This window comes from Eurosta solidaginis, chromosome 1 (assembly GCF_040869045.1).
Source record: "Eurosta solidaginis isolate ZX-2024a chromosome 1, ASM4086904v1, whole genome shotgun sequence".
NCBI lineage: Eukaryota > Metazoa > Arthropoda > Insecta > Diptera > Tephritidae > Eurosta > Eurosta solidaginis.
In genome coordinates, this window is record NC_090319.1 from 187,591,293 (window position 1) to 187,617,861 (window position 26,569).

General features: G+C 39.3%; 1 protein-coding gene across 3 annotated transcripts in view; it reads right to left on the reverse strand.

The window, feature by feature from the left end:
* Positions 1-26,569, reverse strand: part of LOC137236957 (protein anoxia up-regulated-like) — a 1,647,042-nt gene that overhangs the window by 744,544 nt on the left and 875,929 nt on the right. For all 3 annotated transcript variants that reach the window (XM_067760043.1, XM_067760044.1, XM_067760042.1), the window contains one exon: positions 17,766-17,896. In XM_067760043.1, coding sequence (XP_067616144.1) covers positions 17,766-17,896 — 131 coding nt within the window. The remainder of the gene's footprint in view (positions 1-17,765; positions 17,897-26,569) is intronic.

Here is a 26,569-nt window from a genome sequence, read left to right on the forward strand (position 1 = left end):
CTGTCGGCGCATGGGAGCAGATGAGTGATATATTAAAAAATTTTGCTTTTATTCGGATAGCGGCGAGACGCTCGTCCACAGGCGTGAACGCCAGCACTTGGCGACAAAGTATCTCTCCCACCACGAATCCGACGCCGAAACTGCGCTTATTCGTATGGCCACTCCAATATATGTCACACTTTTTGATCTTCTTTCTTCCTTGCTTCGTCCAACGCATTTCTTGGATGGCGGTGATGTCAGATTTTGCTTTGATGAGGACATCAACCAGCCGGGCATCTGCACCAATCCCATTCAGGGAGCGGACGTTCCAGGTGCATGCCATCAATTCATTGTGCTTCAAACGTTTGCCATGGTCGTCATCAATAGAGAGTATATTTATCCGAGACTTGTTGTTATATTTCATTGGAGTATGGGTTTACGTGGCGGGTCCCAAGCCCAGCGCACAACCCGCTAGCGGGGGTGAAAATATTACTTGGCACGTTTATATATCGAGCCGCTTGCTCCAAGACAGACGCGCGCTTGCAGCCGCACCTAGAGGTGTACAGACGCTGCCGATGAGAACTTCCCCGGCTAGCCCTTAATTCGATTATGTCAGGTTGTCGCCTTCTCACATTAGCTCACCGATAAACGGATGTTTAGCGGCTACCCAGAGGATACTTGGCCGCAAGCGACCGGCAGTAGTGAGCTGCTTGACCGCATGCAAAAGAATCGCTGTGGCCATTCCCAGGTGAATGGCGGTCAGAAGCTTTCCCGACTTTCGTGGACTTCTACACACGGCCCCACCCACCCTTCGGACCAATTCGCGTGCATTTATTACCCAAATTTGGGAACGCATAATTCCCATTAACACCTTGGGCCCTGCATGCTTGTTCATTAGATGCAAGTACTCTGCAAATTTGCGCGTAAATTTATGATGTTTTGGCAATAAGGCAGGAAACTTTGCATTGTATTCGATTGGTGCTTGATTGAGTCTTCCTCCAACCCGTAGAACTAACTTAGTTGAAACTTTCAACGGCGTCTCGACCAAAAACGGGGACAGCTTCTGTAGTTCAGGCTTTAGTGTCTTGCCTTCCTTGATCAACTTTATTTCATGGGCATAGTGTGAGTGCTGAATAGATGAAACTATGTATAAAAACGTCTGCTGTAGTTTATATGGTGATATGAATGCATAATTTTGTGATGAATTTTTGCTAGGCGGAATTTTGTTGAACGGCCTCAGTATGAATGTCATCACCCTCAATATGCGCCGGTACGATGAATATCTTGCAATGACACCTTCAATGATGTTATCATTACTGAAACCTATGCTGCAATTGAGAGTAAGATGTTTCCTCTGTTCTAATTCGAGGTTACTGAGAGATATCTTTGTTGGCTCTTTGGGCCATTATTCTGAGTCGCAAGAGAGAAATTTCGGTCCCTTAAACCATATTGTATTCAATAGGTCACGTGCCATACAACCACGTGATACAATGTCTGCCGGATTTTGTTTGGTTGGTACATATTTCCAATTGATGCCTACTGAATTGTCCTGCAGCTCCGCAACTCGATTGGCAACGAAGCAGTTAAGAGTGGATGAATGCATCTTGATCCATTGTAAAACTATGGTTGAATCGGTCCAAAAGTGGATACCTTTAATATATTGAGATAGTTTAAATTTAATTTTTTTCCATGTTGAACACAGTAAAACAACTACGCACAACTCTAAGCGGGGAAGTGAGACTGCCTTTAGTGGAGCCACCTTTGATTTTGATATCAACAACGTTGTGGCAAGTTGGCCGTTTATATTTGTGCGAAGATAAATACAACAGCTATACGCACGCTGAGATGCATCTGCAAACCCATTTACATCACATTTATAAGTCAAAGCGGATTGTACTTCAATGTGGTTCAAATGTTGCAAGTCTTCCTCGATTAGCTTCCATTAAGTGATAAGCTCATTGGGTAGTGGCTCGTCCCAGCCAATGCGACGTATCCAAAGATCTGGAACGAAGATTTTACAGCGAACTGTCACTGGACTTACCAAACATAATATGTCATACAAACGGGCAACTGTAGAAATTACAGACCGTTTCGTTGGATACTCTATGACTGGAAAGTTATATTTAAAACAGAAAACATCATCCGGTGGTTTTCATGACATGCCCAGAGCCTTAGTCACGTCCAGCTCTTCGAGTCTTATTTGGAACTCTTCACAGTCTGATTGCCACTCGCGATGATTAGATTTCCATTTGGCCAACTGCAAACCTGATTCTGCTAACAACTTAGTTGTTTCTATAGCCTTTATCTGTAGATCCCTGATGTTATCTGCGCCCGTCAAAAGATCGTCTATATACATATCTTCCTGAATAGTTGCGGAACTAAGAGGAAATTGTTCTTTGTAAAGATCACCAATGAAATATAGGCACCTAATGGCCAAAAATGGTGCGCATGCCATGCCATATGTCACTGTATTCAGCTGAAAAAGACTTAGAGGCTCATTTACAGATGTTCTCCAGTAAATTAATTGATAATTACGATCTTTTGATTGTATAAAAAACTGACGATACATTTTACAAATATCTGCGGTAAGGCCGTAACGATGCAATCGAAATGCTAATAATGTTAATATAAGATTTTGCTGAACTGTGGGCCCAACCATAACTAAATCGTTGAGGGAGCAACGAGCTGTAGTTTTAGCGGACGCATCGAATACCACACGTAACTTCGTTGTTGAACTCTCTGGCCGAACTACGCAGTGGTGTGGGATTACGTAATATGATAAAGTCACATCCAAATTGTGGATTGGGCTCATGTGTCCAAGATCCAAGTATTCTTGCATGAAAGATGTGTACATTTTTTTTAATGTAGAATCGCGTTCGAGACGACGTTCGAGTTGGAGAAAACGGCGCTTAGCAAACTCGATAGATTCTCCAAGTAAATTTGGAGACTGTTTACATGGCAATGAAACTTGTATGCGACCATTTTCTAGTACCTTTAAGTTCTCTTTGAAATGATTTTCACATTCTTTTTCCTCGGGTGTATATGTGTGAGGTGTAACCTGGCCATATGCGAAATCTTCGAGCTCCCAGAATTTCTTCAAAATTGTATCGAGACCACAACTCCTCACGACATTGCAATTGTATGGACTTGATTTAACGTTGTTATCGAGTTTTCCACCAACAATCCAGCACAATGTGGTATTGATCAGACGCGGGGTGTTTTCACCGAGACTTAAGCTGTTTTCAGAGATAATGTCAAAGAATATTTGCGCGCCTAAGAACAAATCGATTTTTTGTGGTCTAAAAAAGAGCGGATCAGCCAGTTTAATGCCTTTTGGTAAGTTCCAGTTGGTTGTGTCCAAGCAATGATCTGGTTGGTGAAGCAAATTCTATTTGTGACGGCAAGGTCTGAAGTGAATTCATAACTAGAGAATCTAGATTTTATCACGGCTTTCACTGAAAACCTCAAATTGGTACGAACATCCGCAATGCCACAAATTTCTTCATTACTTCGCTGGAACCCAAGTTGAAGCCTTTTAGCCAGCTCCTCAGTTATGAAATTAATTTCGGAGCATGAATTAAGAAGAGCTCGTGCTGTTTGAATGCCCCCATATTTATCCGTGATTAACACTAGAGCTGTAGGAATAAAGGCACGTCGCGAACTATGTGAAACTAACGACAAAAGTGGTGGTTGCATAGAGTTTGTGTCAGCATTTCGCTGTCTATTGTTATCCCCCGAAGTAACACGATGCAAATGGTATGATGAGAATTTTCGCATACACGGCATTTTGATTTTGAAGGGCATTTTGAGATCATGTGGCCTTTACGAAGGCAGTTGAGACAAAGATTTAGTTGCTTGGCAAATTTATACCTATCACTTACAGATAGCGACAAGAACTGTGGACAAATGGCTAAATAATGATCTGCTGACTGACATTTGCAACAAAATGATGCTGATTTGCTCTGTGTAGTGACGAAAGAGTTTGATGATTGCTTATTATTTGCACGTTTGCTCTTTTCTTGTTGCGGTTTGATGTTACTTTCAAGAAATTGGCAATGTCGGCTTAATGTGTCGTAACAGAACTCCCAGGAAGGTAACTTTTCGTAGTCTTGCTTACTGTCATAGCTCAATTTTCACTGAAGGTATACCTTTGATAGAACTAGGTGAATGATAATAGCATTCATCACATTTTCTTCGGAGCCCAAAGATAACAATGAACCTCGGAGAGCAGAAACTGTGTCTAACAATGTGCGAAGAGCTGATGGATCCGACTTAGGAATGGTTGGAATATTGAACAAACTAGATATGTGCTCTAAAAATATTAATACTCTTTTGTCGTATCGCTCCGCAAGGGCTTTGAGCACAGTTTCATAGTTATCCTCCGATACTTGGAAAGGTGCGACTACATTCAATGCGTTGCCTGACAAAGAACTCAATAAGTAGTTAAACTTGTCAATTGTTGGTATAGATTTATCATCATGAACTAGATTGTTAAATTAAGTAATCTATCGTTTATATTCACCGTATTTTCCATCAAACTTCGGTAATTTTAATGGGGGTAAACGATTTTGGTGCAATATATTAGAGCAATTTGAAACATTGGCTACAGTGGAGTCAACAACTTTCTCCTTCGTACTCTTACCTATACGTTTTATTACAGTTGCCTTTGCAGCGATGAAAAAAATCTTCAATTTCCGAGCGAGTCTCGTCTTCTGGATCATATTTCTCTATCTGCGATTGTAGCTTGCAAATTTGTTGAAAATATGCCTCCAAAATATCTGCTTGGCATTCAACGACTGCAAGATCACCCTGCTTCTCCGGCAGGAAACTTTGCATTGTATTCGATTGGTGCTTGATTGAGTCTTCCTCCAACCCGTAGAACTAACTTAGTTGAAACTTGCAACGGCGTCTCGACCAAAAACGGGGACAGCTTCTGTAGTTCAGGCTTTAGTGTCTTGCCTTCCTTGATCAACTTTATTTCATGGGCATAGTGTGAGTGCTGAATAGATGAAACTATGTATAAAAACGTCTGCTGTAGTTTATATGGTGATATGAATGCATAATTTTGTGATGAATTTTTGCTAGGCGGAATTTTGTTGAACGGCCTCAGCATGAATGTCATCACCCTCAATATGCGCCGGTACGATGAATATCTTGCAATGACACCTTCAATGATGTTATCATTACTGAAACCTATGCTGCAATTGAGAGTAAGATGTTTCCTCTGTTCTAATTCGAGGTTACTGAGAGATATCTTTGTTGGCTCTTTGGGCCATTATTCTGAGTCGCAAGAGAGAAATTTCGGTCCCTTAAACCATATTGTATTCAATAGGTCACGTGCCATACAACCACGTGATACAATGTCTTTTTTGTTTGGTTGGTACATATTTCCAATTGATGCCTACTGAATTGTCCTGCAGCTCCGCAACTCGATTGGCAACGAAGCAGTTAAGAGTGGATGAATGCATCTTGATCCATTGTAAAACTATGGTTGAATCGGTCCAAAAGTGGATACCTTTAATATATTGAGATAGTTTAAATTTAATTTTTTTCCATGTTGAACACAGTAAAACAACTGCGCAGAACTCTAAGCGGGGAAGTGAGACTGCCTTTAGTGGAGCCACCTTTGATTTTGATATCAACAACGTTGTGGTAAGTTGGCCGTTTATATTTGTGCGAAGATAAATACAACAGCTATACGCACGCTGAGATGCATCTGCAAACCCATTTACATCACATTTATAAGTCAAAGCGGATTGTACTTCAATGTGGTTCAAATGTTGCAAGTCTTCCTCGATTAGCTTCCATTAAGTGATAAGCTCATTGGGTAGTGGCTCGTCCCAGCCAATGCGACGTATCCAAAGATCTGGAACGAAGATTTTACAGCGAACTGTCACTGGACTTACCAAACCTAATATGTCATACAAACGGGCAACTGTAGAAATTACAGACCGTTTCGTTGGATACTCTATGACTGGAAAGTTATATTTAAAACAGAAAACATCATCCGGTGGTTTTCATGACATGCCCAGAGCCTTAGTCACGTCCAGCTCTTCGAGTCTTATTTGGAACTCTTCACAGTCGGATTGCCACTCGCGATGATTAGATTTCCATTTGGCCAACTGCAAACCTGATTTTGCTAACAACTTAGTTGTTTCTATAGCCTTTATCTGTAGATCCCTGATGTTATCTGCGCCCGTCAAAAGATCGTCTATATACATATCTTCCTGAATAGTTGCGGATCCAAGAGGAAATTGTTCTTTGTAAAGATCACCAATGAAATATAGGCACCTGATGGCCAAAAATGGTGCGCATGCCATGCCATATGTCACTGTATTCAGCTGAAAAAGACTTAGAGGCTCATTTACAGATGTTCTCCAGTAAATTAATTGATAATTGCGATCTTTTGATTGTATAAAAAACTGACGATACATTTTACAAATATCTGCGGTAAGGCCGTAACGATGCAATCGAAATGCTAATAATGTTAATATAAGATTTTGCTGAACTGTGCGCCCAACCATAACTAAATCGTTGAGGGAGCAACGAGCTGTAGTTTTAGCGGACGCATCGAATACCACACGTAACTTCGTTGTTGAACTCTCTGGCCGAACTACGCAGTGGTGTGGGATTACGTAATGTGATAAAGTCACATCCAAATTGTGGATTGGGCTCATGTGTCCAAGATCCAAGTATTCTTGCATGAAAGATGTGTACATTTTTTTTAATGTAGAATCGCGTTCGAGACGACGTTCGAGTTGGAGAAAACGGCGCTTAGCAAACTCGATAGATTCTCCAAGTAAATTTGGAGACTGTTTAAATGGCAATGAAACTTGAATGCGACCATTTTCTAGTACCTTTAAGTTCTCTTTGAAATGATTTTCACATTCTTGTTCCTCGGGTGTATATGTGTGAGGTGTAACCTGGCCATATGCGAAATCTTCGAGCTCCCAGAATTTCTTCAAAATTGTATCGAGACCACAACTCCTCACGACATTGCAATTGTATGGACTTGATTTAACGTTGTTATCGAGTTTTCCACCAACAATCCAGCACAATGTGGTATTGATCAGACGCGGGGAGTTTTCACTGAGACTTAAGCTGTTTTCAGAGATAATGTCAAAGAATATTTGCGCGCCTAACAACAAATCGATTTTTTGTGGTCTAAAAAAGAGCGGATCAGCCAGTTTAATCCCTTTTGTTAAGTTCCAGTTGGTTGTGTCCAAGCAATGATCTGGTTGGTGAAGCGAAATTCTTTTTGTGACGGCAAGGTCTGAAGTGAATTCATAACTAGAGAATCTAGATTTTATCACGGCTTTCACTGAAAACCTCAAATTGGTACGAACATCCGCAATGCCACAAATTTCTTCATTACTTCGCTGGAACCCAAGTTGAAGTCTTTTAGCCAGCTCCTCAGTTATGAAATTAATTTCGGAGCATGAATTAAGAAGAGCTCGTGCTGTTTGAATGCCCCATATTTATCCGTGATTAACACTAGAGCTGTAGGAATAAAGGCACGTCGCGAACTATGTGAAACTAACGACAAAAGTGGTGGTTGCATAGAGTTTGTGTCAGCATTTCGCTGTCTATTGTTATCCCCCGAAGTAACACGATGCAAATGGTATGATGAGAATTTTAGCATACACGGCATTTTGATTTTGAAGGGCATTTTGAGATCATGTGGCCTTTACGAAGGCAGTTGAGACAAAGATTTAGTTGCTTGGCAAATTTATACCTATCACTTACATATAGCGACAAGAACTGTGGACAAATGGCTAAATAATGATCTGCTGACTGACATTTGCAACAAAATGATGCTGATTTGCTCTGTGTAGTGACGAAAGAGTTTGATGATTGCTTATTATTTGCACCTTTGCTCTTTTCTTGTTGCGGATTGATGTTACTTTCAAGAAATTGGCAATGTCGACTTAATGTGTCGTAACAGAACTCCCAGGAAGGTAACTTTTCGTAGTCTTGCTTCCTGTCATAACTCAATTTTTACTGAAGGTATACCTTTGATAGAACTAGGTGAATGATAATAGCATTCATCACATTTTCTTCGGAGCCCAAAGATAACAATGAACCTCGGAGAGCAGAAACTGTGTCTAACAATGTGCGAAGAGCTGATGGATCCGACTTAGGAATGGTTGGAATATTGAACAAACTAGATATGTGCTCTAAAAATATTAATACTCTTTTGTCGTATCGCTTCGCAAGGGCTTTGAGCACAGTTTCATAGTTATCCTCCGATACTTGGAAAGGTGCGACTACATTCAATGCGTTGCCTGACAAAGAACTCAATAAGTAGTTAAACTTGTCAATTGTTGGTATAGATTTATCATCATGAACTAGATTGTTAAATTAAGTAATCTATCGTTTATATTCACCGTATTTTCCATCAAACTTCGGTAATTTTAATGGGGGTAAACGATTTTGGTGCAATATATTAGAGCAATTTGAAACCTTGGCTACAGTGGAGTCAACAACTTTCTCCTTCGTACTCTTACCTATACGTTTTATTACAGTTGCCTTTGCAGCGATGAAAAAAATCTTCAATTTCCGAGCGAGTCTCGTCTTCTGGATCATATTTCTCTATTTGCGATTGTTGCTTGCAAATTTGTTGAAAATATGCCTCCAAAATATCTGCTTGGCATTCAACGACTGCAAGATCACCCTGCTTCTCCTGATTGATTTTGGCGGCAATGCTCTTTAAATTTCTTTCCATAGTGGCGCGTTGTTGAAGCAGTGCCGGTAACTGCTCTTCTGGCTTGTCCAATTTTCCCTTGCTCATTTTACTAGTACACAGATGTAGCTAATTATGAAATGGTTGACGAATCCAAACGATACTGTGTAGTTATTAATGCTGTTCCAACGATAATAGAATCAGCGGTGACGCTTTCGATTTAATTACCTCGAATGGTATTTTAAAAAGCGCTATAATTGTACTTTAAACACTTGTTCAAAATAATACGAAATTTAATTCAACCGAATAAACGAACTCAGGACTTAACCTTTTGCCAGGTATATGTCCTGTCACGGTCGCCAAATGTATGAACTCAATTTAATGAGCCTGGTATAATAAAACCCCAAATGGTTTGTTTCACAAATTTATTACTACTGAATGTCACATATTGCGAAAGAAATTTATAAGCCTAAAATATATTGGAAAAGTCCAGTTAATTGACATCGAATGATGTTGAGTGAAAAAATAGTAATAACAATTTACATTAGAATGCAGTTATTTTCAGGTTGAGAAATGTTCTTATGTGTACCTTTGTATATCCATGGACAAAAGCCTAATACTAATTTCACACAGACGGCTTATTGAATAATAAAGGCAATTTTCTACATTAAGACGCTTATTGAGCTCAATCTTCCCTACAAAATTCGAATCTATTATTATTTCATTAGTAGCTAATCGAATGCCTAATGAAATCAAAAGCACAATGCAACTCTGTTGGCAGCGTTCCGCTTCCGTTTCCGTGTCTTAGTTTTCAAAGCAAATGTCATTGTCTACATGGCGGAACGATACAAGGTGGCCGCATCGAACAGCTGATTATAACCTTTTTTATTTGATTTGATACATCAACTACCGGCGCAGTACGATTTTGACATTTGTGCATCGAATTTACAAGTACATGGAATTTTTTTTGTTTGTAGGTATGTCAACATGCTCCCACCTTGTATCGTTCCGCCATGATTGTCTGTCTCATCCTTCATACTAATCGAGCAGTTACTTCTGTGTGAAAGCAAAAAATTTACGATTTCATTAGCAGGTGAAATGAGATCATTAAGTTTCTGTGTGAAAATAGTATAACTTACAAATCACTTAGTAATTATTATTGTAAATATGTATGTAAATATGCATATACATAAGTAAGGTAAGCACCCAGGCGGCCGTCGCATGATGTGCTTTATGTATGTAGATATGTATGCCTAAAACACTGGCACAGTGGTACAGCCGTTGATCAAAGAAATACAAATTGAATTAATCTGCTTCAACAGTCATCATAAAATATATAGATATGTGTACGGCTTGGACATATATGCATAATAGTGTATATCGAAACGAGTTCAGTGCCAGGCCCCTGACAAAGTTCAGGAAGATTTTATGGAGTCATCATAAAATATATAATTGCATGCGCTTGGACATACATATATGCCTAATGGTATACACCATAACGAGCTCAGTGCCAGGCACCTGGCAAAGTTCAGGAAGATTTTATGGTGTTTGGATGTCCAGACGTTTGTCTTTGTGACTCAGTCACGCAGGAACGGTTACGCGGCTTTTGATGAAATTTGGGAAACAGATAGGCAATAGCCATTATCCCGTCGCAAAGATCCTGAGCCAGATAAATAATTTTGCATGTAAATGGAACAACAACCATTTGAGCCAGATAAATCCAGATAGAGGTTTGGTTCAATTTGTGATAGTAGTAAAGTTTTTAAAAATTTTAAGAAAGATAAGGACAGTTTCTTCTTAAGTAGTACATTGGGTTCTATAGAGATTGTTGACCAACAAAACGAAAATAGAGTCGTAGTTCGTGTTTTAAAAAAAGTTGGAAACGTTTTTATAGAGCCCCTTGTGTCCTCATGTGGATTAGGTATTTTTGTAGCTCAACTTATAGATGAGGACATACATATTATAAACAAAGAAGATTTAGTCCTTAAGTATTATTCTATACCTGTAGGTCCTAGATTTATTTTAATTCCGTTATTATATAATTTATTTTATAAATTTGCATAGGTTATATATAGTTAAGACTGCCGTTGTAAAAAGTAGTTTGTAGATATATTTCACCATTTCCTTTTAATATTTAAGTCTCCGTTTCCTTTTTATTTCGTACATAATTAACCCGCATTGCTTTATTATTTATTTCTTTGCATATAATTAGTTTTAATATATTTTTAATAAAATATTATATGAATTAACAAAATATAATAGTTATGTAAAAAGTTCTAATGTATTTTTAAAATTATTTACACATATGTATATTCTACTTTAGAACTAACATTTTCTAAATTAATTGTTTAATTTGTTTTTGCTTTTCAATTGAAATTTTTTTTTAAGCGGGCAGAAAAAGTTTAGAACTTTGAGAAAAGAAACGTTAAATATATTTTAATACTTAATTTTTATAACTTTTAAACCTGGGTTTACGCTTCTAATGTGTAGAATAAGCAAATTAACACTTAGCTATTTTGATTAAACTCTAAAAAGGGAAGATGAAGTCGTACAAAATTATTTTGAATTTTTTACAAACTTTGAATTTTCTTTTTCTTTTTTCTCAGCAATTGACTGGCAAAATTCAAAAAGCTATTATTTAACCAAAGCTCTAAAAAAAGGGAAGATCAAGTTTTTAAAAATTGTGTTGAATCAATAAATACTTTTGGGTTTTAATCTTATTTCAACAATGCAAATATTCTACTCAGCACTAGTGTCTTTCGTTAACGCTCTAAAAAAGGAAGATTCAGACTTAGATAATTTTGTTGAGTTGATTTCTAATTTTAACTTTTATTTTTCTTTTTTTCTTTTTAGCAATCAAATACTTAAACCTTTCTTCACTTAAACCTTTCTTCCTGTAACCATAGCTTCAGGAAGCAGAACTTTAGAAAAGGTAAATAAAGCCTGTGTCTGAAAGTTATATTGAATCTATAACTAATTTTGACTTTTATTTTTTCCATTTTTCCAATATCAAACATATCTTTCGGACCATAAGGACATCATGACAACCACTTCCGCTGATATTGATCTGCTGGCAACGGAGAAAATCTTTTTTTTTTTTTGCATATTAGTTCAACTTATATAGCTACAAATAATGTTAAGAAACTTTGCAAAGTTGTAAAGAAAGTGAATATTTTTCACACATTGTAAATGAGTAATAAATGCTAGTATATAGCAAAAGAAAGGTAATTTGATAACTTTTCTTTCGATACTACTATTGTTAAAATTGATAAACTATTTCTGAAATTTTTTTCAAATTTATAGACACGTATATGTAGCTAGAGAAAATTTTGAAAAATTTCATACAGTTGTAACGAAAGTAAATATTTTTCACTCACTGTAAACGAGTAATAAATGCTAGCATATATCAAAAATATAATTTGATTGTTTTCTTTCGATCTTCAAATTCAAGAATAGAATATATATTTATTTGTTTTTTATTTTTTTCTTTCATTTCAGGTATTACCGTGTCATGTCGCCTTTGCCGTTCTGAGTACGGGCGGCAGCGTAAAACGCGGACATACTGCTTCGGCTGCGGCAACGCTGTTTGCGGAGAACATAGCACACTTTTACATTGCTGCAACACTCGCGCACAGGGCGGGGGACAAGAAGTACACGCTCAAAAAAAATAATTTTTAAACTTTTTTATAATAGTCTTAAGAAAAATCAAACAAAAAAATAAAAAATTTTAAAAATTGAAAAAATTATTTTTGTATGTAGAATTTAATTATAAACAATAAAAACAAAAAAAAAATCAAAAAAAAATTTTTATATGAAAAAAACATGATTTACAAAAAAAGGTCCGTAGGGACCTTTTCACACGGCAGTGAAGTTCAGAATTGTCACTCATCGGAGGGTTAAGCATACAACAAAAGAAAGATAATTAAATTATTGTACTTTTGGTAGTACTGCCGATAGAATAAAAAAAACCAAAATTTTTTATATTTTAGAAAAAATTCTCTGTAGTAAGAAAATTTTTTGCAAAGTTATACAAGTGTTTTTCATAATCAAAAATTGATAAACTATTTCTGAAGTTTTTTTCAAATGTATAGACACATATATGTAGCTAGAGAAAATGTTGAGAAATTTCATACAGTTGTAACGAAAGTAAATATTTTTCACTCACTGTAAACGAGTAATAAATGCTAGTATATATCAAAAAGGTAATTTGATTGCTTTTCTTTCGATACTAATATCGTGAAAATTAATAAACTATTTCTGAAAATTTTTTCAAATTTACATATATGTAACTAGAGAAAATGTTGAGAAATTGTGTAAAGTTGTAACGAAAGTGAACATTTTTCACTCATTGTAAACGAGTAATAAATGCTAGTATATATCAAAAGAAAGGTAAAATGATTACTTTTCTTTCCGGACTACTATCGTTTAAACCTATATCCGATTTTTTTAAATTTTTGGAAAATAAGAGATACATGTATATAGCTAGAGAAAACTTGGTGAAATTTTGTAAAGTTGTAAGAAAAGTGTATGTTTTTCACTCCTTGCAAACGAGTTTCAAGTTTAAGCATATAACAAAAGAAAGATAATTAAATTATTGTACTTTTGGTAGTACTGTCGATCGAAAAAAACAAACATTTTTTATAATTTAGAAGAACTTCTCTGTAGCAAGAAAATGTTTGCAAAGTTATACAAGTTTTTTTCATTCATTGTGGCCTTTTGTTAAAAAGAACTGACTGGCTCTTTGATAAATATCAAAGTTTAATGAATCGAGTGATTAAAAAGCTAATAGTTCCTTTATTAAATAATATAATTAACAAGATACTTATCACAATAATCCTTAGTTTTAATTGATTTGAAAAATTCAGCTTATCGATTAATTGGTTTTTAATGGAATTGCCCTTTGAGAAGCTCGACCTAATCAGCTTTGATATTTTATCAATTATCGATTTAATTACTTTGATAAATAAACAAATGTCATTTTAATGTCAAAAATCCGAATATTACGCTGTTACTCAAAATTATTTTATTTCAATGTTATTTGTATTTCTTTTTTAATTTATATAAAAAATATTATAGTTTAGTAAATACTTAAAAAAATTTGATTACAAATAATTATTATTTATGCTATTTAATAACTTTAAGACAGCTTTATCTTAAAATTTATCTGTGCGATAAAGACAAATTTAATGTAAAAGTCCTTTTGACAGATGTATTCATAACATTTTATGATAAAATGGCCTTTAGAACAATTTTAAATGAATTTTTATATTATTAAATAAACGCTTTCATTAAAAATGAAAAAAGAAAAGTTTGGAGATTTTTTGGGTATTTTGGAGTTTTTTTTAGGTATTTTAGAAGGACTTTTGGGTATTTTGGTAAATATTTTGGGTATTTTCTAGACATGAAATTTTTCCGATATGGCATCCCTACAAATAGGCAACCATGTGTTATGGGAAATTTTCAGTTAGAGAGGAGCAACTCTGCATTTTTCTGTATGGCACTTTGGTATAAGTGTGAGAACGATGCGCGATCACACTTATACGACTCGTTCAAGGGGAAAGTGGATAAAATCCGCACACTGTCTATACAAAATTATCCATTTTTTTAGCCACTTTTTTACGTGTGCATTATACGGCTTTTTACACAGTTTTGGTTGGCAGGGTAAGTATGCAAAACAGCCTGGCATTGATTGTATGGGAAATTTGATAGCGTATTAATATATAGATAGTGGGGTAATATACAACCTAAGCAGTAAGGAAATAAAAATATGTAAGAAAATACAAAATTAAGTAAAAATAAAATCAAATAAAAAAAACAAATTCATGAAATTAAATAAATTTATTCATATTCTTATTCATATTCACATTCATATTTATTGAGTCAATGGCAGAAACCTTACTGACTAGATTTACAAGTTTGCAAATTAACTTAAAACTAAGCAACTAAAATTAATTAATTCAAGGATGAGATAAATTTTCTCGATAGTAAGACTCAATCCGTAACTTAAACAAAGGCCTGGGCATTGCAAAGTCAAGATTTAGCATTCTGGGAATTTTATTAAACTCTTCGAGACCTCTTGTGAGAGGGGCAAAGCTAAGGTAATTGGTTCTCAGAACTTCACCGTAGAATATATTATGAGAGCGTAGAGATCTACTAGGAACTAGAAAATTTAACTGCTCCAACAGAGCTGAGCAATCAATAGTACCAGAGATAATATCGTAAATAAACATTAAATGTTGTACTGAGCGTCTGACATGCAGTGGCATAACATTTATAAGCATGCACCTGTTTATATAAGGTGGTAGGGGATTAACAAAATGAAGGGGTAGGAGGGCGAATCGAATGAATTTACGTTGAACCCTTTCAATTCTAGCAGAGTATGTGCTGTAAATGGGATTCCATATGATAGAGGCGTACTCTAATTTAGATCGCACTAATGAATTATACAATATACTCCTAGTGTATTGGTCCTTAAAATCCTTCGCATAACGCCGTAAAAAAGCTAAATTAGCATACGCTTTTGGTATAAGATAGTTAACATGGTTAACGAAAGTGAACGAAGAGTCGAAAATGACACCAAGATCACGAAATTCTTTGACCGAGGCAAGATATGTATTAGCGATATAGTATGTTGACGTAAGCGCACTTGTAGATCTAGAAAACGTTATATGCCAACATTTGCTACTGTTAAGTCTCAGATGATTATTAAAAGCCCACACATTAAGAGTATCTAAATCTCTCTGTAGGAGCAATGCATCAGATACAGTGGTGATACGCCTAAACAGTTTTAAATCATCAGCACAAAGTAAATAATTTGAATGCATTGAATATAAGCCGACGTCATTAATGAAGATAACAAATAAGATTGGACCGAGAATACTACCTTGTGGCACCCCAGAGGTTGCCAAGAACTCATACGACCTCATATTCTCGATTTCAACAAATAAAATTCGGTTTGTCAGGTATGACTTTAACCATGACAGAAAAGCTGAATGGAAACCAATGTACTCAAGTTTCTGAAGAAGTATCTTGTGGGACACTGTATCAAACGCCTTAGAGAAATCTGTATATATAGTATCAACTTGATACCCATCCTTAAAAGCAGAAACACAGTATTACGAAAAAACAGCTAAGTTTGTCACTGTTGAACGACACGCAACAAACCCATGCTGACATGGATCTATTATTCCTTTAATAGCAAAAGCCAAATTCTCCTTTACTACTTTCTCAAACAGTTTTGAACAGGTTGATAGTTTAGAGATTGGCCTGTAGTTTGCTACCTCGCTCTTATTTCCAGACTTGAAGATTGGAGTAATAGAAGCCAATTTCCATCGATCAATGAAAACGCCAGTGGACAATGACACATTAAAGATATGGCACAACGGCACGCATAGCGAACTACTACATTTTTTAACCAAAAAAGAAGACAGCCCATCAATATCTTTTTTTAAAGAAGATTGTAGGGACGAGATGCCAATAATAATATCTGATTCCGATACCAATAATGAGCCAAAGTCCAAGGAATTAGCTGTATCAGAACCAACCCTAACATCAGAAATATTAGAGTCAACAACAAAATTAGATTTGAAAAAATCAGCAAAAAGGTTCACTGTTTCCACTAAACTGTTTGAACTAATGCCATTAAAATTGACAGAGGTTGGAATATTGGAGCAACCTTTTTTTGTACGGACAAAGTTCCAAAAGGCCTTGGGATTTTGCTTTAAATCTTCTTCGAAACGGGAGATGTATTTATTATATAAAAACTTATCAAGCATATTGAATTTAAATCAAAATACAAAATTAAATGAAAATAAATCAAAAAATATAAAATTGATTTGCCAAAATACATATAGTAGCAGAAATAAAATTAATTTAAAAAAAAAATGTGTGTCATAAAATATAAAGTTCAATATAATTTCAAATATGAAAAATATGTATGACTTTATATTTTAGGAAGTAGTAAATGTCCCCGAATATTTTGGTATATTTGCTTTATTATTATTTTTTTTTTGCTAGAAAAATATTCAGGCAAGTGGCAGCTGCAAGCGTTTATAGTTTTGAAATAGCAAAAAGTCGCTATGATGCCGGTTGCTGTTTTGACCTACAACCAAAACATTTTTGGAAGTTTTTTTTTCGTTTAATATACCAACAAGGTGAAATTTCCGATTCAGTGAGTTGCATTTAAATAATAATAAACTAAGTTGAAATAAAAGAATATATAATAAAATAAAATAAGAAATCATAAAATAAAGTAGCATAAAAGACAATATAAAAAAATTTTAAGAAATAAATTTTTTTTTCGGTATAAGACGTACTTTATCTAAAATGAGCATAAAATCTGTAAATGCAAAATTATTTTGGGCCAAATTTGCTATTAATTGTTATGAATATATTTAGTTAGCGTCAAATCTGGGACGTTTCCAAGGAGCATGCGTAATTTTGGAGCAGAAACTAGGAAGAAACCTCTTAAATTTACCTTGTCGGCATCACATTCTGGAAATAATTTTAAGGAGCATGTTTGAACAAAAAATGCAAGTGTCTTCTGGCCCTGGTGTTCAAATATTTCACAGATTTAAGCAGAGCTTGCATAAATTAATTGTGGATTTGAATACCAGTATATGAAAGAAATAATAGAAAAAATGCATGTGAAATAATAGAGTTCGCGTGACATAATCTTAACGTTAATCAACAGCGCGAGGGTTATACAGAATTGCCCCAGTTAGTTATGGGTTTCCTTTGTGATACGGTACCACAATTTGCTTTTCGGGCACTTGGAGAATTTCATCTTTTCAGATGGACGGCTAAGGCAATTGCATAAAAATATTTTTTGTTTTCGGAGGGGTTCAATTTGACAAATGTGAGGAAGATAGAATTCGAAGTGTTTGTATTTGTATTAACATATACATCATGAATCTGACTGTAATGAAATATGTACATTATACAAATCTCCATACCCAATGAAAATGTTTTTTAAATTGCTGAAGTAAGCAGATTTCACATGAAAAAATTAATTTGTATTTATTAATTAAATTTTCGCCCTTTTCTACTGCTTTAGTAAGTTATTTACGATACATATTGGTTCACAAAATAATATTTAACATACCAATATATTTTCGGACAGGCTGAGGAAGGTCGATCCCACAGTGAAAATCCTTTTCAATGTGTCGCACAGGGTTGGTAATTCTTTCAACGTATACATCGAGACCGAGGTGGGAAGATGGATGGTATGCGTATCTATAAAATAAAAAAAAATTATTTAAATTATTTTTCTATATACATACATATCGTTAGGTTAATTCACAAAAGAAACATGCCTGAACTATGTTTTAATTCAGGAGCCTTGATCTGGCGAGCGCAGAACACGAACACCGAACGTGCTCAACCCTTTCTTCCTGCAGCTCATCAGTGTCTGAAACCTCGTTTAGTTTCCAACGGCTCGCAGAGGGCCTTCCTAATTCTGACTGAGCTGATGGTGTTACTCAACGCCATTCACCGATTCACGGTGGGCTTCAGTCTTTCGCACAATACCCTTGACAGCACATTATATAAGTTAAGGCTATCCGCACAAATTCGCTAACTTCGTACACTTAGCTGATGCTACATTTTTGTTTAAGCTAAGCTTACGCTACACAACACTACTTTTGCCTACGTGACCAAGATAGAGCGACTTTATGATGGGACATGCGCAGTAACATCATCGCTCTCACACTTAACTAAAAACCTGTTTTGGAAGAGAACTAATGAATTATGAGTTGCATGGCCTAGCGGTAAAAGTTGGTGAAATTTGATCGAGCTTGGGTTTGATTGAGCGAAGCACTTTTGTTAAAAGGCAGAATAAAGATTGACATTGAAACCGAAGGTCTAGCTCGAGTTTTTCTAAAAATATTAAGTGGCGCCCAAGTGTGGGGCCTGTCCAATAAATATTTCGCAACTTGTTTCAAATGGTCAATCGCACTGACCAATTCTACAAGAATAATTCCTATAAGGAAGGACGACCAAAGCGACAGGTCACAAAAGAACCAGGATCACAATTCAACCGCATGAGATATTTGGAGCAGTGAATCAGCAATTTTTTGCCTACACTTACTTGGACAATTGTGGATATTGTGGAATTCCATATAAGAAGCATTTATATTAACTTTAAATTTTTTCAACCAGTTTTCGTAATGACATATGTGAGTAATAATTAAAACTGATAATCATTTCATGTGAGAAATATAATATAAATTTTTATTTAACAAATCGGGAGACTTAAGTGTTAATACTCCCTTTTCGTGTCGTATTGAGGCGAAATTTCTTCACAATTGCGTAACATACACGTGTTCAAAACTGAAAAAGGTTCAATATATTTGCGTAAAAAAAAAAACAACAAAAATTTATTTTTTCATCAATTTGTATTTCCATCTTTAAAAACCACAAATTTAGAAAATTAAAAATCGCTATATCAGGCGATAAAAAGATTTCACTGCATTTGTGAAACTTAGTTGCCAAATAACGTAACATACACGTGTTTAAAACCACTAAATTCACTTTATAGGATAGCTGTCTTTATTCACAGCGTGTCGATCGCGAGGACAGCTACAGACAGATAAGGGGGGTCACGGTTTGGCAGCTTGTGAGGCTTCGCATGCGGCTCACAAATGTGTCACCGATTGTAATATTATTTTTAAATGTAATCCTTCGATAGCGGGGTCGGCTACTGATTATCAGACACGAGTCGGGTTCTCATGAGGTAGATCACGTACCGGAGTGGGTGTCTCATCGGCGAGGCGGCTACTACTCACGGGATATAACTCCACGTTCGTATGAGGTAGTTTCCCGGTAACTCACTCTGGGAAGATTGCGGGTCCAGCCCACTAGGACGAGGGTCAAGTCCTCTTGGCAGTGGACATCTAGGATAGGAGACAGTTTATACAAGACAGGGGGGGACGTCACGGGACAGAAATAACGAAAATGTTGGACAGGTCACCCTAAAAGCCAGAGAGTTCAGATAGCTGTTGAAAATTTCTTTTAATCTACCACGCGACAGCGTGTACCACGAAACAACAACATCAATTTTATTTATAATCACCTGGAATAATGACCAGAAAGGGCAAGAGGAAATCCAGGATGAACGCAAATGACAGCGAGGAGGAGGAGGAGCAATCATCCTCAAGGCAAGTCGAGCCAAACACGTCGGTCGCGCAGGCCAGACAGAGGTTAGCCCCGGTAGTTGGTGCTCCTTCGCCAGAAGCGACCTTGCTAGACAAAGTGCGGGGCGAGTTGTTGCAGAAATTCGAGGCAATGTTTTTCCAGTATCAACTGGACGTGAACCGCACAACGGCGGAAGCGATACGCGATGCCATGAGCGGTATGCGAAAGGAGGTCAGGGCCCTGGGGGCGCGTATCACCACGGTTGAGGAGGCTCGCGAAGGTGCACGAGCGGACGCGGGAGGTCCTCCACGGGATTTTAGCGGTCCTTCGGCAGTATCTGAGCCAGAGTACACTCGCAAGGAGGAAGACCAAGCGGTATCGGACCAACCAGGATATACCGGAAGGAGGCTCTTCACTCCATCACCACAAAGTAGAAACACACACACGGATGGGAACAAAAATAAATTTAAAGTCATCAGGGACTGGGGGTTGAAATACGATGGGACGGGCAAGTCCATCCCCATCGAACGGTTTTTATTTAGGGTGGAAACCCTGCAGAGGCGGCATGATATTTCGTCGGAGGACCTTTACTCGAATTTCCATTTGCTTTTGAGCGGAGCCGCACAGGATTGGTTCTGGCTGTACATGGAAGAGCAGGCCGGTGAGGAGAAAGAGGGGTTTCTTTATTTGAGGGAGGCTCTCCTGAGCCACTTCCGCAAGGCGGACAGCGATGAAGAAGTACTGCAAACGATGAATGACAGGAAACAGGATCTTCGCGAGTCTTTCGACGATTTTTACGCATGCGTGAGGGGAATGGCGCTAACCCTGAAAACTCCATTGCCGGAACGAAGCTTGGTGAATCTCATGCGCAGGAATCTGAAGCCGAAGGTGAAGAACCTTGTATTTGGCTGTCAAATTGCAACACTCGCGGAGTTGAAGACAGAGTGCAGACGGGCGGAAAAGCACTTCGAGGAGTACGATTCCGAGTTTGCCAAGCGAGGGATGTTAATGAGTTAGAGCTGCGACAAGGGGAAATTCACGAGGACACCGACGGCTCTGTTGCCGTAGAAGCCTTCGAGAGAAGAGAGCGCGTAGGCAGCAGAAACGACAACCCCAGGAAGCCCTCTGATTTTACGAGACCAAGACATAACGAACAGGGATGCGATTCTCAATTCCATGATTTAAGATGTTAAAAATGTGACAAGGCAGGTGCCAGACTGGTCATGTGCGAAAAGTGTGGGCAGGGAAACCATCCTCCTGGCGGAGGCACCGGGACATCAGGCCAGGAGAAGAGGATCCCGGAGACCCATTAGTAGTCAAGGCCATACTCGGAGCCGACTAACCTAAACCGATATCGGAGCACCAAACAAGGACAATGCCAATCGAGACCTTGCAAGAGAGGGAAAAGCGATACCAAGAAGCGAGGCAAAGAATATTCGGAGGCAAGCCACGAGGCGAGAATATATGGTGCGCGGACGCAGGTGGAAGGCAGTATAACAAGATCAAAAAACTGCGACACCAGGACAAGGAACGAAGGGCAATGAGAAGAGCGGTGACAGCAACCATCATAAGAGACGAGGGGGACCGAAGGCCGTACGCCGAAGTTCAGATAGGAGGGAAAATGATGCGCGGACTGCTGGATAGTAGCGCATCGGTCAGCTGCTTTGGGGGACCGGCGATTAGCAAGTTCAGCGTAAAGGACGTTGTGTCGATCGATGAGCAGCTGAGTACGGCGGACGGAAAAGGACAGTCGGTAATAGGAAAAATGATGATGGACGTGAAATGGCGGGGAAGGACACAGAACATGGTTCTCTACCTGGTGCCCAGCCTGAAACAGCAATTGTATCTGGGAGTGGATTTCTGGGAAGCCTTCGGGTTATGGTCGTCAGTAATATCGGAGATCAGCCTCGATAGCTCAGGGATGGTGGAGTTGACCCCAGGACAGAGGACAGAACTGGAGCATGTCAAATCGTTGTTCCCATCATCCACTGAGCGAGGTCTGGGGCGAACCCACCTGATGGAGCACACCATCGAGGTATATGATGAGACCACGCCGGTTAAGCAGCGATACTATCCCATGTCACCGGCGAAGCAGAAACTCGCGTAGGAGGAGATAGACCGAATGCTGAAGCTCGGGGTGATAGAGGAAAGTAACTGCGCGTGGAGCTCCCCGATCGTACTCGTGCAGAAACCAGGAAAAAACAGGCTCTGCGTAGACATGCGCAAACTGAACGAGTGCACAAAGAAGGACGCATATCCGACGCAGCATGTCGAGGGCATCCTTAGTCGGCTACGGGACACGTACTTCATAACGGGAGTCGACCTGAAGGACGCCTTTTGGCAGATCCCGTTAGCGAAGGAGGCGTGCGAGAAGACTGCATTCACAGTCCCCGGCAGGCCACTCTATCACTTTAAGGTGTAATGCCAGTCAGCGACTCTGCCGACTAATGGATAAAGCCATTCCCTCCAGGCTGAGGGAGAACGTCTTCGTATATATTGATGACCTGTTGATATGCTCGCCGGATTTCGATACACATTTATCACATCTCGCCGAAGTAGCGGAGCGTCTTTCGAAGGCAGGACTCACCATTAATTTGCTAAAATCAAAATTTTGTCAGAGAGAAATAAAGTATTTGGGGTCAAGGTCAAGGAGAGCTGAGAACGGACCCGGAGAAGATGCAAGCTATGTTGGACTTTCCGGTCCCGAGGACCATAAAGCAACTGCGAAGATTTCTAGGCCTCACCGGTTGGCATAGAGATTCATTTCTAACTTTGCCACCCTCACTGCGCCGCTCACAGACTGCCTGAAAGGGAAGAAGGATTTTGCGATGACACCGGAGGCCACAGCGGCCTTTGAAAAGCTCAAATCGGAGCTAGCCTCACCAAAAGTGCTTGTCAATCCGGACTTCGGAAAGAGGTTTTTTGTACAATGCGACGCGTCTACTACCGGGGTAGGGGCGGTGCTGTTTCAGTTGGATGACCAGGGGAATGAAAGACCTATATCTTACATTTCGCAGAAATTGAACGCGGCCCAAAGGAATTATACAATAACAGAACTGGAGTGCTTGGCAGCAGCCACCAGTGTGAAGAAGTTTCGACCATACATCGATGGAACGCCGTTCACAATCATCACGGACCACATGTGTCAAAAATGGCTTATGGGGCAGAAGGACCTCTCCGGCCGGCTAGCGCGCTGGAGCCTCAAGCTGCAGGGCTTTGATTTCGAGATCGTACACCGGAAGGGGGCCAAGAATGTAGTGCCGGATGTATTGAGCCGAATCCATATGGACGAGATTCAAGCCGGGAACCTGTCGATGGATATATCGCTAAGTGACAAGGAATTTCAATCGGACAGTTACCAAGATATCATCAAGGTCACGGAATCAAATGCGGAACGACTACCAGACGTCAAGGTGATACAGGGCATTATCTACAAGCGAGACCGCTTCCGAAGAAACGAGGACGATGACGAATTCACTTGGAAATTATGGGTGCCGGAGGGCCTTCGGCAGACGCTCCTGGAGCGAACACACAATGGACCCTCTGCCGGCCATGGGGGAATGACCAAGACAATCCATCGATTGCGAGCCAAATACTACTGGCACGGAATGGTGACCGCGGTCAAAAGGTTTGTGGGGAGCTGCGACATCTGTAAACGCTGCAAGGCCTCGAACGCCACGAGCAGGCCACTCATGGGCGGGCAAACGGTGACGGAGAGAGCGTTCCAGCGGTTATACGTGGACTTCTGCGGACCATATCCGCGATCTCGAGAAGGAAACAGCTACGTGTTTGTGGTGCTGGATCACTTCACCAAGTTCATATTCTTGAAGCCCATGAGAAATGCCACGGCAAAGGAAGTGGTTTGGTATCTGGAAACGGATGTTTTTCACATATTTTGGGTGCCAGAGGTCATCCATTCCGATAACGGGCGTCAGTTCGTATCCGAGGTGTTCACAAACTTCCTTCGAAGCTATGGCGTCCGACATATGAAAACGGCGGTGTATTCGCCCCAAGCGAATGCCTCCGAGAGAGTCAATAAGTCACTGCTGGCAATAATTCGATCGTATCTCGATGAAGGTGACCAGAAATCCTGGGACAAACAGGTGTCAAAACCTGCATTCGCGTTGCGCAGTGCCGTCCACGAAGCCATAGGAGCGGAGCCATACAGGGTTGCCTTTGGTCAGACAATGGTCCAACATGGGGAAACCTACCCCATATTGCGAACCTTAGGCGAAGCCGCGGATTCAGATACAGAAATAATGCCGAGGGACGTGAGACTCAGACTGCTGAGAGAAAAGGTGATAGCCCACTTGAACTCGGCGTATGAAAAGGTCGGCGAGCTTACAACACACGGGCGAAACCGAAAGCAAATGTGGAAGGGCAGATAGTATACCGGCGGAGTTTTCGCCAGAGCGACGCGGCACGAGGATTCAATGCGAAGCTGGCGCCAAAGTTCACAAGGGCGGTGGTTCTAAGTAAAGTCGGTCAATGCCTGTATCAGCTAGGAAATCTAAGAGGCACTCCCATTGGAGTCTTCCATGCGAAGGACATCAAGATCTAAAATAGGGTCGTGGGTACGCGCCCGTCACTCGCAAGCGGAGTGAAACGCATCTTCCCGTCTTTCGAGCTCATCGACTCCCCATCATCTCCTCGATTAACTCGCCATTTTACGGAAGATGTGACCTGGGCTTTAGCAAAGCGAGCCAAAGAAATTTGTAAGAGTGAATGCAACCATGCGTGGTTGACAAATCAGGCAACCGTTCCTAATTTGTCAAACCAGGGTAAGTGGCCAACGCAGCCAAGTTAGTATTTTTCTGCTTCCAGCCTTTTCATCATCATAACAAGGAGAAAATAGCAGAAAATTTATCTAAGGACAACTAGGTAAGAGCATTCAGTAAACGTAGGGTTTTTACCAAAAAGAAATTTTTAAAGTATATGATTTCCAATTAGAACAAGATATCTCGTCGCTAAACGGCTCAGTAAGTTGATTATAATTGATAACATGCGCCACCATATGCGCGAAGAGCACACAAGCATTCAACAATAAGCGAGTGCGCCAAATCCACCACTACATCGAACCATTTCCTTCAGGCGCAGCGCGCACGAAGGCGCCTCAGCATTAGCGGCCGGAAAACCAAAGCGATAAGTACTACACCATAATGTTAAGTCATACACGGTATTGTTATTGTATCTATAAGAGCTCAAATACTGTGTCTGTACGGGCAGAAGCCTAAGAGTCTTGAGTACGCATAGTTGCGTGGAAGTCACCCGCTGAGCGATTGAAACCCACTCGTACATGAGGGGGGAGGCAATCAATGAACGAAAGCAGGAGAAGAGTGTCCGAGTACATACAACGTTGCCAGCGGCACTGTCCGCAGGCACAATAGAACAGGTTTTGAGTGAACGTGAATTGTTCACATTTTGTTGTGTTGGATAAAGGCAGTTACGTACAAGTACAGCCGAACGATATTTAATGACAGTGTGTGGGGGTGCATATTCAGTCGTTCCTGGCGCGGAAGAGAAATCATGGTAAATTCGGTAGGCATGAGGTATCCACGCTTGAGCGTCCACGCTACCATCAGAGCGCGGTAGAGAGAAGCACTGGATATCGCAATTGAGCGTATATGTAGGCATAATTCTTAAGTATATGTTTGTAGTAATGATATTTATGCTTCCATGTACAATCGTTTGTCAGCGTGAGGCAACGACAGCGTGGTGAATCTGAGGTAGTTATGATAATTGACCAGTACGATTGGTGCTGTGCGCAAATACAGGTTTTACTTTCCCAGGGCGCCTTAGGTAGTGGGCTGGTAGAGTGGTCAGTTTAGTTGAGGATGGTGGAAGTTGAGTAGCCACAAATAATTGTCACCATTCCGTCGCGTGCCAAGGGCATAACTTAATGCGAATGAAAGTTGTTCATTATGAGCGGGTTCGGTTCACGTACACACCGATACATTTATAGAATTGAATTGCTCATTGCCAAAACGGCCGTCATGTTATGTATTGAATGTAGCTCAAAGTTTGCAAGACAGAGCCATCGCATGGCGGGTAGTTATACGTGGTTATTGGATTCGAGTTGGTTTAAGATTGGCCGCGGTGAAACGATTCTGTCTTGAAGTGCTTTGAGTTAAATCAGGAATACAATTTTATAATATCGTAATATTATTGTCAATTGTAGACATTTGCTCATGTTCATTGATGCGATATATGGGGATATGTGTTTAAAAATGCAGTCATGAGAAATGGTTTAGGAAGTAAACATAGACAGCCGTTGTAGCGATATGCACATGAGCGTATGGATGTTTTTATATATAAAATTATGCGGAGTTTTTTTGCTATATCAAATGTAGATGTATATGGATTCGTAGTATATAGATTTGTATCGAGCTAAATGCTTTCAATAACCTTGGTTGACATCGGTAGGGTGGGTAATGAAGCAGAAGGGCCGGCCTTGAGTTTATGCGAGGACATGCAAGAGGGGAAGCGAGAACAACAGCGCACGGGTACAAATTTTTTCTTATTGTTTCTGCGGTTTTGGGCAACATCGTTGATGATTTGTGAACCCCACCCCATCCGGCGAGCTGAGCCTATGCAAGCGTACCCAGCGAATCATTAGACCTTATTCTTCCATCATAAGGGAACCTGTACCGCACTACCAGTCATGGTAACAACGGATCAATTAGAAACAGTCGTTGCGGAGCATAACCGCGCACACCGCTGTCTGCAAGAGAATTTTAAACAAATTTCTCGAGAATATTATTTCCCAAATATCAA